This window comes from Micromys minutus (assembly GCF_963924665.1).
Source record: "Micromys minutus genome assembly, chromosome: 9".
Lineage (NCBI taxonomy): Eukaryota > Metazoa > Chordata > Mammalia > Rodentia > Muridae > Micromys > Micromys minutus.
In genome coordinates, this window is record NC_137978.1 from 9,355,837 (window position 1) to 9,373,155 (window position 17,319).

Here is a 17,319-nt window from a genome sequence, read left to right on the forward strand (position 1 = left end):
TCTCAAATTGACGGCCTCTTTAATTGATTATATATACATACACACATGAATAATAAATACAACAAACTGAGTCTGTTTTATTGCTTATATGGTTTCAGGGCTGGCCACTTAGTATTGAAAAACAGGAGGCTCCTTTGTGGGGAAGACTAAGCCTCTCTCACTTGCCAGTAATTATTTTTCTAGGTGTGGGGGTCCCTCGGGATTTTCTAGTTCCACCTTAATATACCTATTGGTGCTTTTAAAAATCATATTTCCTGCGTGTTCGTCTGGGAAACCAGTGCCAGGGACTTAGCTTAGAAGCCCAGCAGGTCCTGGGAGGGAAGTTTGGGAAGGAAGGGGTAAAAAGCTCTGAGGGGCGGAGCGAAGAGCTCCGTGTAAGGATCTGGGGCGCTCTTGCTCAGCAACACCCGCCAGTCACAGGAGAGCCTGGGAGATCCCAGCTACAGCGGAAACAAGGAGTGGCAGAGGGGAGTAAACAGGAAGGGATAGGGAGGGGCCTATGAGGGGACCGGTTTAGTAGGGTGCCCTTGTTGTTAGCACCTGGTACTTGTGCTGCTCAGACCTTCATTCCTCTGAAGAACCAGCTCCACTCCTAGCCATGCTCGCCGCTGAGGGCTCTCTGGCAGCCACGATCTGGGCAGCGCTCCATCCCAGGACTCTGCTGGTGGCCTTAGTCACCTTCCTACTCCTGGCCGACTACTTCAAAAACCGGCGCCCCAAGAATTATCCCCCGGGGCCTCGGGGTCTGCCATTCGTGGGCAACATATTCCAGTTGGACTTTGGGCAGCCCCACCTCTCAATCCAGCCGGTAGGAAGTGGCGAGGGTGCCTGACTTTGTCTGTCCTGACGTGATCCAGAGCTACAGAAACAGGGGATTTACTGAGACTAGAACAGAGACCAGGTTTTGTGGCTGCTGATGGCAACCTGCTATCCAGAACTCAAAACCTGTGTCCTCCCTTAAGAAATACATGTTTAATTTTCAAATCGTTGGAGATTTCTTACCCTTTCATTGTAATTCTGTACAGAGAACTCCCTAAATGTGTCTTTAAGCCTTTAAACCATAGTGTATGAAAGGAATGATAGTAAATCTGGATAAATAAACCCTTTAAATTTTAGAAATGGGTGGAGAGGTGGTACCTCAGCTTTGTTTGTTAAAGTCCCTGTGGAGAAATCAAAGTGTGTTTTTCTCTTGGTTGGAGTTTTCTACAAATATCAGTTCTCTTATTGATTCTTGTCTGTCCTTTGAGTCCGTGCTGTTTATCTAACTTTATCAATTCCAGGGAAAGGTACTGGAGTCTGCCCGTTTTCCCCTCAGTTCTGAACCACCACCCGCCCCCTCCGCCGCATTGTATCAGAAAGACTGTTAGGTGCACACAGAACACATGAGCGTCTGAAAGATCTTTTTGGTGTACGGCCATCTTCTCACTTAATATTTCTCTTTATCTGTAGTTATTTTCTCTGCTTAGTGATACTCTAGCCATGTTTGATTATCCCTGTCACTTTCCAGTACGAGTGAAGTCTGACTGCCTCTGATTATCTGTTGCTGTTTAAGGGTATACACCCATATTTTTTTTCTTATTTTCTTTAACCTGTTTTTTTCTTACTTTTTTCTTCCCTCTGTGTTTCTTGGACACTTTTCGAGTTGACTAGTTGCCTTTTATCCCTATTCAGTCTTATGGGTGTGTTTTCATATTTTCTGCTAAATCAAACATATAGTAAGAAGCAGAATTGAGATACAAAGAGGTCAGATGTCTCTTAATTCAATGCCTGCGCACCATTGTGGAACCTCTCCATCACAAAGCCATTCAAATGTCTTCAGGGAATCCAAGGGAGTCAGTCCATTTGTGACTTTGGGTGGTGAAAGCTCTTGGCCTACAGAATCTGGAATAGCTTTGATTCACAATGAATTTGTCTTGGCTGATATTTCATCCAGAAGTCTGTCCCTGCTCCTGGTCTTCCCAGGCAATTTCTAGCTTTCCTTCATCTAATAATTCATTGACCTGCTGTCACTTGCACGCTGCACAGGACTGTGAACTACTTGAAACGAAAGGACCAGAATTCCCTACCACCAGGCCCTGACTTTTGGCTGCTGTGCTCTAATGAGGCCTTTCTCCTGTACTCCTACACACACTCATTCTCCAGTGTGGGTATCTCTACCACCTGGCCCACAATATGAGCATTTTGACCTGTATACTATATATGTTTTGTTCACATCCTCACCATTTAAAACTTGACTAGGATTTCTTCATCTCCTTTTCAGTTTCTAACAGGACTATAGCACGTGTCATTCTAGGCTGTGAACTACATATTTTTCTATACTATCAGCATATCTCAGAAGATGACCACTGATACTGTTACTCTGAAGAGGAATTCATGGCCTCAAGAGAGTACACACAATTGTGCATAAATGAATACACATGCACAGCATTATGGTTAAGATCATATACATAGTCTGAAATTTCAAGGGACACTGGTCTATAAAGTCTAATAACCACTGTACTAATATTTGTTCCTTATTTACATAGATTTATTTTATGGTTATTGAATAAAAATTATTTTCAACATAAAAGAAATAAATCCTGCATTGCTTAGTTTTTTGTCAACTTGACAAAACCTATGCATTACATAGGAAAAAGAAAACCTCAGTTCAGAAATTGTCTCCATTATATTGATGTGTGGGCATTTGCTCTTACTTGCTAATTACATGGAGATGATGTCATTCCTTCACTTGATGATGGAATATCACTTCTAAGATTAAACCTTTTCTTCACAAATTTATTTTGGTCAGTCACACACACAGATACATACAGACACAGATACACAGAGATACACACACAGATAAACACACATACACACACAAATACACAGATACACACAGGCACACACACAAACACACACACAGATAAACACACACACAAATATACACACAGATACACAGAGATACACACACACACAGATACACACAGACACACAGACACAGGCCTGTACACACCCATGTACACACATATTACTACACAGAACTATAAGAATTCAGATTAACAGACCTTCCCATCTACCAATGATGGAAGGAAGAACTGTGGCTGCTTTCTTTTTTCCTCCATGGGGCTCCTTTTCTGTTGCTCAGTAAGAACTTCAGTAGGGCTGAGTCATTTGTATTCATGGATCATTTTTCTCACTAATCCTTAGCTTCTATTTTCTCTTTCTTCAGCCTCACTTGGTTTTCTGACTGTCAACGTAGAGATTTACTTGGCGTCTCTTATTTCTTTTGTTAAATTTTATATCTCTTATTTCAATTCATTGTTGCTTGTGTTAGAGAGTAGGTACCAGGCATGAGGATGTGGGTGAGTAAACTCCAAGTCTTATGGACACCCCAAAGCCATTTTTTCCTATAAACGTTATGTATCAACTGGTGGAATGTTCCCACTGAGCAAAAGCTCTTTTCTTGGCTGCATTGCTTCATTTACAATTAATTCATTTTTCTCTTCAGAAAAACAAAGAAATTTCTGTCTATGGTAGAACAGTTATAAAAAAATGAAGTAAAACAAAGCGTACTGACCATGCACTCAGTGGGCGTGGTTGTCTGGGGCTGGTGGGTTCTTGTCCCTTTTATTCCTGAGCCTTTGAACACAGAGCTCATTTACTTCTCTGAGATGCAGTAGGTGGCTAGGAGCCAGAAAGTTAACAAAGTTCTTTTCACAGTGTCAGTTGCATTCTTCCCCACAGAAGCCTTTGAAAAAAGTGGGGGTGGGGACGGTATCTTACTCATCCATATGGCGATCTGAGATTGGAGTAGAGCATATATGTCACAAGCATCCCTTTGATGAACCATAGACCCTCATGCTTACTTTACTCTAGATCTTCAGAGATATCCCCTCCCCTAACCTCCATCCTATTTCTTACTCTTCATATCCAGAAAGGCACATTTCCTATTCATAAACAATATTAGATATTATAATTAAATAAAAACTCCATGGTTGCTGTAGCTCACTTGTACACACTCACCTCTGTCTTTCTCTGGACTGATGTCCTTTATTCTCCACCTCACTGGATGACAGGATATTTCACATTAGAGACCTTTATGCCTTACACTTATAGCCTCATAAGTTAGTCTAGGGATAAATTGATGCTCATTTGGGTCATACTGGCTATTTATATATGAATGAAAGATTTATGAGAAAATGATAATCCTGAAATTAGTTGGAGTTTGGTGTATTGGTGGGGGTGGGGGAGGGGATAACAAGAAGCATTTCCATCATACCAATGTGAGTGAGGGTACCTCCCTTGGAGTTTGGACCTAATAGACCTAGATAGTTCTCAGCACAAGGGGATTTGTTCACACAGAGGGGTGTTTGTATGTTGTGTGTGGGAGGAGGTCATCATAAAATAGCAGCAGCAACAGCAAGTAGCCAGACAGTAAGAAAGGCCAGGTGTTTTTGTAGAAGGAGACGTATGGGGTAAAGAGGGGAATCTGAACTAGGGTGAGTTGGTAAAACCTAATTGGACATATTATCCAAATATTTTTGATCGCTGGACCTTGGTATTTTGTTTCAGGAATGAGTCAGTGGCCAAGTAAAAAATGAACCTTGGGAGCTAGCATCACACTTACTTTTAGCAATGAGGAAGAAAGGGGGTAAAAGGGCAAAAATCTTTCTGCAATATTTGTCATGCTCAGGCTTACTAGAGTTCTGCAAGCAAAGCACATATGATACTCAGCAATACACAGGATTGCCTTAGTGTTAGCTCCCTTAGATACATCCCAGTGATCATACATGTCCATACCATGTTTAGCACATGCTGAGTAGGGGGTATTATCTTCTGATTAAACAATCGGTTTAGTCTACCAGAAAATCCATTTAAGGTGCACCACCATAAAGTTTATGGAGACTTTCTTCAACCTCTGTAAGGTCAAATATGGAACATGGTCTCCTTTCATTAGACGTCTGGATGCTTAAATTTAAAGATGTTTGATTTTTTTTAAAAAAATTATGTCCTGATGCTTTCTTCTAGGGACACAAAGTAGGTACACAAACAATTCATAAGTTATATTAATGGATTTATGTAAATTAAATTCTATTCCTGATATGTGTGTGTATGTGTGTATGTGTGCACGTGTGTGTGTGTGTGTGTGTGTGTGTGTGTGTGTGTGTGTGTTTAATGTAGTGGAAGGGAAAACATCTTCTCCCAGAAACCAAGGTGCATCCACTCATACACGTCACTCATGGATACCTCTCAACAAGAATTAGCTCCATACATGACTGACATCCGGAATACCCAGACACACTCATGCTTAACTATACTACTGATGTATTTTTCAGTTCGTGGAGAAATATGGGAAGATTTTTAGCCTGAATCTTGGTGACATATCTTCAGTTGTCATAACCGGACTGCCCTTAATCAAAGAGACCTTTACTCACATGGAACAGTACATTATGAATCGTCCTCTCAGCGTTATGCAAGAACGTATCTCCAATAAAAACGGTAAGTTTATATCAGCTTATTGAGCAACATGAAGTGTGTTATAATGTATATGATGCATTATAGGTGCCTGTTTCAATAATCCCATAAACCAACCCGTCTTGAATTGCCATCTTTATAGGAAGATGAGGTTGCATTTCTTTAATGAAAGCATCCATTGGAGGACTCAACAGTATCATCCCTAATATACATTGAAAGAAACCAAGCATCTTGCAAAACCTAACTCTAAATGTGTTGGTAAGAAGTAATCACACATGTTGTCACAGACCGACAGACTGCTCTCTTATTTCCCCTGCTCCATACCAGCCCTCTGGCCTGGAAACGTGAATGTGAGTCATCTTCCTCCTGATGCTGTTCATCTTGTTTAAAGCTTCTTAGACTTAATTATTAAAGCCATGCCGCACAGGAACCTCTATCCTTCCAGAGAGTATTAGATTAAAATGGTATAAGTATTCAGTGTTATAACTAAGTCAAATTACATGTTCCGAAATTGGAAGCAGAACTTCAAGTGTATTTACCAAAGTTTTAAACATTTTATAATTATTCCCCGAGACAATTAACCACTAACAGTGTATCACTGACTATGTTATCTGCTCTGAAAGCACAGGGCTGGACATAAGTGATTAATAGTGAATAAGAGAGTTGAAAATCGGCATCTGTATATAACATGCACTCCATTAAATGAAAAACTCTGATGTAATTAACTAATAAAATCATCTATGACTACAATGTCGAGGAAGCTGTCAGTCATTAGTAGTTTGTAATATCTACCTGGATTCAGGTAAAACTTCTATAAGTAAGGACACTCATTTAATAACATGAAAAAAAAAACAGTTAACAGAGACAGAATATACCTGAAGTAACAAGAACGACTAGGGCTGGGAGAAACTGGGAAGATGTCAAGTGTGGCAAGCATAGTATCTAAATGATAGAGTTAAGTAAACACAGACCCATAAATTTGGCTAGGAAGAACCCAGATATTATTTTTCATGTAAACAGCAAACAGTGGTGTTGAGTAGAGGAGATCACACACTGCACACTCTGGAGATCACTTAGGCTTTCAGTCAGAAAATGGCAGACTGCATGAAATTATCACGGTAGGTCAGAAAAGACAGGATTTGAAAAAAAAAAATGAGTTGAGAAGTGAAAGTTGACTATTCCCTGATGGTGGGAACACTACAGACACATGACCCAAAATTATTCAAGAGAGAAACCACATGTTCCGATGATATACATAGATGGCTAGAGGTCAAGGATCTCAGGGGACTGCCAGATGAGTGGATCCTGTGGGAACGGAGATGCAGACGGGAGCAACAAGGGATGATAAGGTGCTACCTCTGTTGGGAATTTCAGAGATATATAATAATTTCTGTCACAGATGTGCTGAGTCTAAATGCTTGTAACTGCCAAAATCAAGTAGTGGTGTGCAAGGCTCTGGAATGTACACCTTATGTGATTGTCAGAAGAGGACCTTTAAATGCTAGGAATGGTGAGATTTCCTAAAATCGATTATGCAGCAAAAAGGGATGTGGGCTATTCGTGAACAACTCCAATATTTCAAGAGCTGGTAGAAGAAAACAAGGCAGTAAAATCTGTGGGAAATTCGCAGCAAAGGATTAGAAAGAAAATCTTAAACAGTTGAATAGCAGGTGCCACTTGGAAAGGTTTTCAGGAAGGAAGTCTCTGATTGCTGAAGTATTTCTTCATCCTGAGGGGCCCTGTTATTGATGTATAGGGAAAGGAGAGAACATTGCTTGTGTTTAAAATGTTCATGATTTTTCTGAAAGTTACAAATAGTCCTCAGCGTGGCACTGCATGCTCCGTGAACTAGGTGGTGGATGCTGAACACACTGGAATGTTTATCTCCTGTTTTTTCTAGGTGACATATGTGTGCTTCTGACCCTATTCAGTAGGCTTTTTTATCTTTCAAAGCTTGTTTTTGTTTTGTGTTGTTTTTTTTAATCAGGACACCCTTATAATATCTTTCTTATCTCTTTAATTTATGTGTCTTGTTTTTTATTTCTTTCCTGTTATTTAATGTAACAGAACTGTGTACACTTTCTGTCTACGCTGGAACCAAGAGAGGTGAATTTGAACACCAGGTTGCCAAACAGCTGTTTTCCCTTGAAACGTGTAATTTATATGTATTCCTCTTTTTCTTTTGCAGCAATTAGAGTGGACCTGTTGCTGAGTGGTAATAAGAAAGCAGAGTTTCTAAGAGAAAGAGATTGAATAATATTTAAGAAATATCTGTGTGTGATGTTGCAGATCTCCAGTACATGTTAACCCTCATGAGTCTTGCTTTCTAATGATCTGTCTAGACAGGTATCCAGCCCCTCACTGCCCCTCCTTCTTTCTATTGCAAATGTGTTCAACAAATAATTCATGAGATACTTTTCGACAAAATTATATAATATCACAGTGCTGAATCTCTTTCTTTCAGGATTGATCTTCTCCAGTGGCCAAATATGGAAGGAGCAAAGAAGGTTTGCCCTTATGACACTGAGGAATTTTGGCTTGGGAAAGAAGAGTTTAGAGGAGCGCATACAAGAGGAGGCCTGCCACCTAGTGGAAGCCATGAGAGAGCAGGAAGGTGAGTATCAGGTCAGCCGGCTGGGCATCTTTGAACAGATTCTCACTAAATGTCTAAGAAATCATCCTTGCCCTTCACTAGGCCGGGCACAGAGGATTGAACAATGAACATCTGGTCTTGATCCCCGCCCAGGTGTTTGGCAGCTAAGCGCACAAATGGATCAATAAACCCAGTGTTGTACCTAAGGCCTCGTAATTAGCCTGACTTACCAGGCATTAGCAGAGTACTAGCATGTCACACCTCATTTAGTATGCTCTGCTTGAGCCTCTTACATGTGTATGTCTAAATGTGTATTTCTTGGTCATGTGAAGTTAATTTATTACAGGAAGTAGAAACAGATTAATAGTTTTGAAGGACTCATCTCTCACTCTCCCCATGTCTAGGAAAACCTTTCAACCCTCATTTCAGTATCAACAATGCAGTTTCTAATATCATTTGCTCTGTCACCTTTGGCGAGCGCTTTGAGTACCATGACAGTAGATTTCAGGAGATGCTGAGGTTACTGGATGAGGTCATGTATTTGGAGACAACAATGATCTGCCAGGTAAACGCTTTTCTTTACAGATCTTTGAAAGGTAGGACTTGTAAAGCTAATGCATGTTTCAAATACATTTCCAAACCAATTCTTGACTTTCAGGCTTTGTTACTAAGTAAAAAACTTGATATATGCAAAACATTTCTAACATTTATTTGAATAATTTTAATATTTATATTGGTGTGTATATATATGGATATATATAAATTCTGGGCCCTTAGAAAATATCAATTTTTACTTGAACTCTATTTACTGATGACTCTGTCTTCCTTTCCTAAGGTCATCAGATGAATTTACTTTCTAGCTCATCACCTTGTTTTGTGATTTCTCTTTGGGCATTGATCTTTGTTATCAGGAGACCACCAGTGCACTTTCTGAATATGTTGTTGTTTTCTCCATAGTTAGGTAAAGGGGTTGTTCCTAGGTTTATGGTGTTATGAATAACAGTTCCATACCAAGCTCTACATGACATTTGCCTTATATTTGCATCTGGACATATAAGATAAATAAAGATTCAGAAGTACGAACTCTTTTTATAGCCATCGGCACTTGATCCTATTACTTTCCTTTTACTAGAAAATATAAACGTTTGAGGTTCAAATGTCACTTCAGGTATGCCTTATTATCTATTTCTAACCCTTAGAACTTTTCAAATACTCTCCATAGCTCACGGGTCAACCACCAATACCAATAAACATGGAGAACAGTTTTAAGATGAAATTAGCCTTGTGCTAGACTTTTTCAGTCTAGTTTTCCTTTGCTAGTCTCCTCTCTTGGTATGCAAACATTTGAGGATGTTTGTGTATATGTTCGTGTGTTTTAAAAAACACTTTCATGGTCTTTTATTTAGTGTGCAAACACATATACAATTGTTACTTGTATGGGTGCACACAAGTCAGACAACTTTAAGAGTAGGTTCTTCCATCGTGTGTGTACAAGGACTTAAAAAAACCTGTGTGTGTGTGTGTGTGTGTGTGTGTTCACTTTTATTTACAATAGTTATGATTTATTAACTGTTCTTCCCTTTATGTAATGTTATTTTTTCATCTCTTTTGACTAGTTTGGATTTAAAATCTGTTTGCTCAGATATCAGAATAACTATGTCAGCTGCTCTGTTTCTGTTGGCTTTATAGACTGGTTTTCTTTTTTATCTTTTTATTTGAGGGTATCTTTACCACTATGATGTGTTTCTTAGAGATGACACAAACATTGCTTTAGGTGTCAATATATCGGTGACTCTGTTCTCTTAAACATTGTGGTCATGCTCACTATTTTACTTAGTGGATATTTGAATGGAGCGTGTCCTCAACATTGTGTTCCATTCCTGACATTTTTCTGCATAGTTTAGCTTGTTGCAATGAGTTCCAGTGTGAATTTTGACATATTCAGTTATTACTTTAAGAATATTTTTACTTATTCACTTTACATCCTGCTCAATACTCACCTCCCATAATCCTCCCCTCCGCCTTCCCCTTCTCCTCTGAGTGAGTGAGGGACCATTGGATTTCTACATTCTGGTACATTAAGACTCTGCAAGGCTAAGCACTCCCTCTCCCACTGAGACCAGACAAGGCAGTACAGCTACAAGAACATATCCCATGGACAGGCAACAGCCTTTGGGACCACCCCTGCTCCAGTTGTTTAGGAATAAGCTGCACATCTGCCACAGGTTTTATCTAAACCTCACTTCCCTTGCTGCACGTGTCCTCTAGGTTGCTGATCTTCTGACACACATTGCTGGTTTTCTCATTCGTATTGCTGACCTGCTCCTTTCTCTTGTTGACTCCCCATTCTGGGTCATTTATTGAATTCATCTGTTTGTTTGTCTCCTCAAAGTCACTTATCACTTTTACAAGAGTCCTTCTGTGATGTTTAGATAGCATTATGCACTTGTGTTTCTCTATCACACATTACGACTCTCTTCCACATCTGTTCTGACGTGTGTGGAGGTAACAGCTGCAGATGTTTTCACTTACCCTACAGGGCTCACACGTGGTTTCGGAGAGCATGAATCTAAAGCACAGATACTGGCCCTTTAAAAGTTCATCTTCTTTTTAAGAACTTCTGTTTTTATACATCAAATTCTCAATGATGCAGCCAAGAGTGGGTTAATGATTCTCACTTACGGTATTCCCACGAGCACTTTTTCTTCAAATTCAGGGGTGCTATCACTGAAAATTAAGGAAATTGTTCGCATGATGTACACGTATGAAATGAGACCTAAAGAACAAGCTCAGCTGCACCTACTGTCTTGTTGTAACTCTTACTCATGGTAGTTCCAAGTCCATCAGCTCCATGTTTTTCTCCTCCTAGTGAGCAGAGGCTATGAAGTCAGTGTAGATCAGAGAATGAGTGTCCAGTCAACTTCTAGTTGTAAATTGAGGTGAAATATCTTAGAAGGGAACAAGGTGGTGGCAGCGAATGATAATAAATGTCCTTGGAAAGAGAATTACATGAGTCAGTTTGATAGATCGCTTCGAAAGTCCGTTAATTTTCACACTGCCCTTCTACACAGAAAATGAAGCAATGTGATGTCTTCAAACTGATACAGAGTTGGGAATGCAGATTTAGGTAGTAGTCCACCAAACCTCCGTGGAAATGCTTTGTGTGTCTCGGATCATTCACTGCTCAGATACAGGAAGACCCCGTTAGCACATTACATATTATCAGTACTACTGTGTAATAATAGTAACATCATTAGCACTGTTATACCAGCTACAGCTTATTACTGCTGGAGGCCAGAGAGGTAGAAATCACTCCCAAGCATGTCTTATTTTAATTCTTGTTGATTTATATTGTGCAATGCTATTTGTTTACTACAAATTTTGTTGAAACCCATTAACCATTTACTTTACTTGAGTAAAGATTGCAGTCTTATGATATGGGGACATAAGCACAGTACTGATCCCAGATATATAGTGACCTGAACAATACTTGTTATTGGTAATTTCCCGTATAAGAAATAAGTCAAGTCAGAGGCCTAGAGGGGTAAGATGATGCTTGTCACTTTAAAGATAATCAGGTAAACTATCTGCAAGTAGGCTTGACCAATGCCTTTATGAATTGAGGGGCATGATTAAAAAAAAATCAGGGGCACTTAAGGCACAATAAATAGTATTGGCCAGGGCCCTCAGTGCACTCTTGAGGCTGTTGTGGTTGGATTATTGAAAGAAATGATCAAGATTTGGCGGTTTCCAATTTTGGAGGATGTACAGATGCCAAATACTTTGTTCAATTCTGAGTCTGGGGACAGTCCTTGAATATAGAAAGTAACAGAGTCCAGCATGTGATCAAAATGATGAATATTCTTTCTGGAAACTGTATGCAAAATAAATTATAATGGCATTGGTAGTATAATAAATCCAAGTTTTGAGTGCTGTCCTGATAATCTAGAGACAGAAGTTATGCTGTCCCAATGTCCAGAGACAGAGGTTTTATAGCACGTAACAGGCAGGTGGGGTTAAGAAGTGCTCAGAGTCTCGATATATTTTGCATGTCTAAGTTGAGATATTTTTTAGGTAGAGGAGAGGAAAAACAAAAGCTGGCCCGACAATTTCACAGTAAATGGCACCAGGTTGTCTCCATGACTATATATATATTTTTTTCCTCATCAGCTGTACAACATTTTTCCATGGATAATGAAATATATCCCCGGATCACATCAAACAGTTTTCAGAAACTGGGAAAAACTGAAGTTGTTTGTCTCTTCTGTGATTGATGATCACCGGAAAGACTGGAATCCTGATGAGCCAAGAGACTTCATTGATGCTTTCCTCAAGGAAATGGCAAAGGTGAGGGAGATTGTTCTGTGTCTTTTTCTTAGAAACAGTGTATTCATTTAATAGTTTGCAATCACTATTTCATCAAGCTACCACACACTTAGGGTTTAACTTGGCACTGATTTATTCTCCTTCAATTCCTATGACTTTAATTCCTACTGACCACAGCAGATTCATTGAAAGATAATGGGAGCTCTATGATGCTGCTTCTCCAAGGACCTAGAGAATCCAGATACCTTATTTTAGTTTCTTCCTCTGTCCTTAGTTCCCAAACTATAGTATCTCTTTTTCTTTGATCTACTTGCTTTTGACTGTCCCTTCTCTAAGGTTATTTTCGGGTAATTGTCCTCTCTCCAGTTAATCAAATCTACAAAGTGTATTTTAGCTCATCAGGTAACATGTGAAAGTTTCAAAAATGAAGATATAAAAAAAGATATATCTTTGTAGATCAATGCTTCATATAAGACATATAAGTGAAATTAGTAATATTAACTCAGGGGTGTTAGAAATACAGTGGCCTGACTGTAAATGCAGAAACTTCCCTTTCTTGATCATTTTTGCCTTTGACCCATACACAAGAGAAATATATACAAAGAGAAATTAGTAATCAAACTTCAGAGCTTTGTTTTTAGATGAATCAATATAAAGCCAATTACTAACACATCTCAGTCATATTACAGCACACAGGCAAAATAGTGCTAAGTTCTGAAGTTTAGTTTTAATGTATAGGTGAGGCATCTACCTTCTCATGATTGTATGATTATAAATATTATCTAATCAGACACAACCAAAGAGAATGCAGCCAGTTGGGTTTATTTGTACTTTTGCATCTTGTGCCAATAACTTGCAGAAACAATTTAAGAGTTTGAAGGTCTATTTTTGGTTGACATTTTCAAGGGGTCCAATATGAAGGAAAATATATAGGGAGAGGATGTGGTGGAAGCTGTTTATATCATGGCAGACCAAGAATCAGAAACCAGCCAGGACCCTGGACTTTTGACACAACCACAGGAATCCCATTTCTACAGACTCATTTCCTCCAGATTGACACCACCTGCCAATGTTCCATACTGTCTTAAAACAGTCCCAGCAGCTAGGAACAAAGTATTCAAAACTTCAGTCTGTAGAGATCATTTTAGATTCAAACTAGAACACTATTTTTAATGCTCTGACCAAAATAGACTTCCATCAAATACACATCACTGAATGTGCTATGAGCTTTGATTCTTTGGATTATAAATTCCTTTTCTACCCAGGGCATAATAGTGAATTTCCTTCCTTATTCTACCATATTTAATCTTCCTGACACAGTTTCAATAGAAGCAACATTTTGCCCCCAGAAGAAGAGGCAAATTATTTACTATATGTAGTACAAGTGTAAGACCATCAAAACTATATGCGATGTAAACAATGATGCTTCTCAAGGAAGATAGAAGTTTGATGGAATCACCAAGATGTTAGGTATGAAATATTAATGAAGAGATCAAAGAACCAATAAGCACAGAGAATTCATCTCAGTCATCTCAAATCAGCAAAAACACATGTATAGTTTTTGATATGTGTCTGTTGCATCTCATACAGTTGATCTGACATAGTAAATGGTATTGTTATCCTCATTTTATAAACTGAAACAGATAAATATGAGGTGAATGTCTTAAATCATATAGTGACTTGGTGACTTTGCTGATACTGGAAGCCAAATATGTGTGAGTGGGTTTACCCTGCCCTCATTGAATTTCTACAAGTATAGTCACAAAGAATATAGTTGTCTTGATGTTCATTCATCCAAGTACTAGAAGCTTTTGGTTAGCCTACATCAGTTGGAGCAAAAAAAGCACTTTCTAATGAGGTCAAGGTAATATTTTCAAATGAATCTTTCTGAACTCATTAGCAAGGGTGAAGAAGACTCTATGTGTCAATCCCCTTGTATTTGGAGCATGTTAATTCTCATGATATCACTGTGTCCTGAGGATGTCAAAGGTAACATCACCTCAAATAATAGCATTCAAATTTGATGCCCAGTGTCAGAATCTGTGTATTTAAGTAATCGCAATTTTTTTTTTTGACTAAACCCTGTCTTTTCTAGTACCCAGAGAAGACTACAAGTTTCAATGAGGAAAACCTCATCTGCAGCACCCTGGACCTCTTCTTTGCTGGTACAGAGACAACATCCACTACACTGCGCTGGGCTCTGCTCTACATGGCCCTCAACCCGGAAGTGCAAGGTGAGCATGTGCTGACTGAACCTGACAAAGCCAAGTTCTCATCTGGAGGCTATGACTTACAGAGGGCTAGAAGATATGGAGAAGCTGAAGGAAGTGACATAGCTGTGAGGCAGTGTACCCTCGGGAATGGGCATGCCTTCTGCATGTTCTGTCAGGACTGAGATGGGTCCCAAGGGTGCTGACAAGTGCCCACATCTACTCATCTCCTTCTTTTTATACTAGGTTCTTCTCATTTTTCCCTGAACTCTGTCCAAAGTCTTTATTCCATACACTAGGATAAAGCCTTTCTGCCTTTTCTGCTTCAGATTCACCAACCCACTATGGTGCCTTTCCTACACTCTATGTCATCTCTTCACCTGGTCCTTATTACTGCCTCTAAGCCATGATATCAGATCGTCACTCAACCAGCCATATTCTGTCACAATTGTCCACATTCTAAAAGAACTGTCTAAAGTATTACTTTTACAAGTCATTTCAAATTCTTTCATGATTTCATGACTTGAGAATAACTGTCATTCTGTTACCTCTGCAGACAACTGGATACTCCTCCATGGTTTTGATTAGCACAATGTTTCTTTCTCTATGATTGGCATCTGTCATGTCAATTTTTTTAATGTCAATCATTTTTTAATTGGATATTACATTTATTTATATTGCATATGTTATCTCCTTTCCCCTTCAGAACATCTCTATCTCATCTCCCTCTCCCTGCTTCTATGAAGGTGCTCCCACACTCACTCACCCACAAACTCCTGGATTCCTGCCCTGGCATTCCCCTACACTGGGGAATTTAGCCTTCACAGGACCAAGAACTTTTCCTCCCATTGATGCCAGATAATGACATCCTCTGCTACATTTGTGGCTGGAGCCATGGGTATTCTTTGGTTGGTTGTTTAGTCTCTGGGAAGTCTGGACTGTCTGGTTGGTTGATATTCTTGTTTTTCCTATGGATTGCAAACCACATCATGTCCTAATGTTTTTTTTTTTGGGGGGGGGGGTGGTTGATGGACAGCAATGTGAACAGTATAAGCTGAATAAAACCATTTCCTCCCATCTTGCTTTTTGGTCATGATCTTTTGTGCAGGAATAGAATCCCTGACTAAGACAGCATGGCTCCTTGTTATATCTTGGATCAGCTTTTGAGTATATGGCCAGGAGTGGTATTGCTGGGTCCTCAGGAAGCACTGTGTCCAATTTTCTGAAGAACCACCAAACTGATTTCATGAGTAGTTGTACCACTTTTTAGTCCCCACCACCAAAGTTCCTTTCTCTACATCCTCTCTATCATCTGCTGTCACCTGAGTTTTGATCATAGCCATTATGACTGGTGTGAGGTAATGGAATCTTAGAGTGGTTTTGATTTGCATTTCCTTGATGATTAAGGATGATGTATATTTCTTTAGGTGCTTCATGGCTATTTGATAATCCTCAGTTGAGAATTCTTTGTTTAGCTCTGTACTCCATTTTTAATAGGGTTATTTGATTCTCTGGAGTCAAATTCTTCTTGAGTTCTTTATATATATTGGATATTAGCCATCTATCAAATGTAAGATTAGTAAAGATCCTTTCCCAATATGTTGCTTGTAATTTTGTCCTATTGACAGTGTCCTTTGTTTTACAGAAGCTTTGCAATTTAATGAGGTCCCATTCCTCAATTCTTGATCTTAAAGCATAAGCCATTGATGTTCTTATTCAGGAAATTCTCCCCTGTGCCGATGTGCTTGAGGATCTTCTCCACTTTCTGTTCTGTTGGGTTCAGTGTGTCTGGTTTTATGTTGAGGTTCATGATCCACTTGGCCTTGAGCTTTGTACAAAGAGATAAGAATGGGTCGATTTGCATTTTTCTACATGCTGACCTTCAGTTGAACCAGCACCATTTATTAAAAAGTTTATCTTTTTTTTTCATGGGATGATTTTAGCTCCTTTGTCAATGGTTAAGTGCCTATAGGTGTGTGGGGTTATTTCTGGGTCTCCAGTTCTATTCAGTTGATCTACCTGCCTGTCTCTGTCCCAATACCATGCGGTTTTTTATCAGGATTGCTCTGTAATACAGCTAGAAGTAAGGGATGGTGATTCTCCCAGTAGTCCTTTTGTTGTTGAGAATAGTTGTTGTTTTCCTAGTTTTTATGGGGTTTTTGCTATTCAAATGAATTTGCAAATTGCTCTTTCTAAATCTATAAAGAATTGAGTTTGAATTTTGATGGGGATTGCATTGAATCTGTAGATTGCTTTCAGCAACATGGCCATTTTTGCTATATTAATCCTGCCAATGCATGAGCATGGCAGTTCTTTCCATCTTCTGAGGTCGTCTTCAATTTCCTTCTTCAGCGACTCGAAGTTCTTGATATACATATCTTTCACTTTCTTGGTTAGAGTCACACTAAGGTATTTTGTATTATTTGTGACTATTCTGAAGGGTGTCATTTCCATAATTTTCTTCTGAGCCTCTCTATTGCTTTGAAGAGCTTGAGTCAGGACTGTCACAGTTCAAGGTTATATGGCTACATATATAGAACATAAATGAAAGATTGTCATTGTAACAAGTTTTATGTCAATTATATTTTACTACTAATTAATTTTATATAGACAGTTGTGTAATTGGTAGACATTTATTTCTATGTCAGGTGAAGTCTCTAAACTGGTTTTGTAATAGGCTTTTTGTTACAAATTCCTTTTAAATTGTTACTGAGTTGAAACTAAAGTTGAGCTCAG

At 39.1% G+C, this 17,319-nt stretch overlaps 1 protein-coding gene across 1 annotated transcript in view; it reads left to right on the forward strand.

Annotated features, from left to right (window-relative positions):
- The first annotated feature begins 517 nt into the window (after positions 1-517).
- Positions 518-17,319, forward strand: part of LOC308424198 (cytochrome P450 2J6) — a 30,190-nt gene continuing 13,388 nt past the window's right edge. Inside the window, exons 1-6 of the mRNA XM_080921105.1 lie at positions 518-808; positions 5,316-5,478; positions 7,919-8,068; positions 8,452-8,612; positions 12,218-12,394; positions 14,469-14,607. Coding sequence (XP_080777231.1) covers positions 599-808; positions 5,316-5,478; positions 7,919-8,068; positions 8,452-8,612; positions 12,218-12,394; positions 14,469-14,607 — 1,000 coding nt within the window. The 5' untranslated portion in view covers positions 518-598. The remainder of the gene's footprint in view (positions 809-5,315; positions 5,479-7,918; positions 8,069-8,451; positions 8,613-12,217; positions 12,395-14,468; positions 14,608-17,319) is intronic.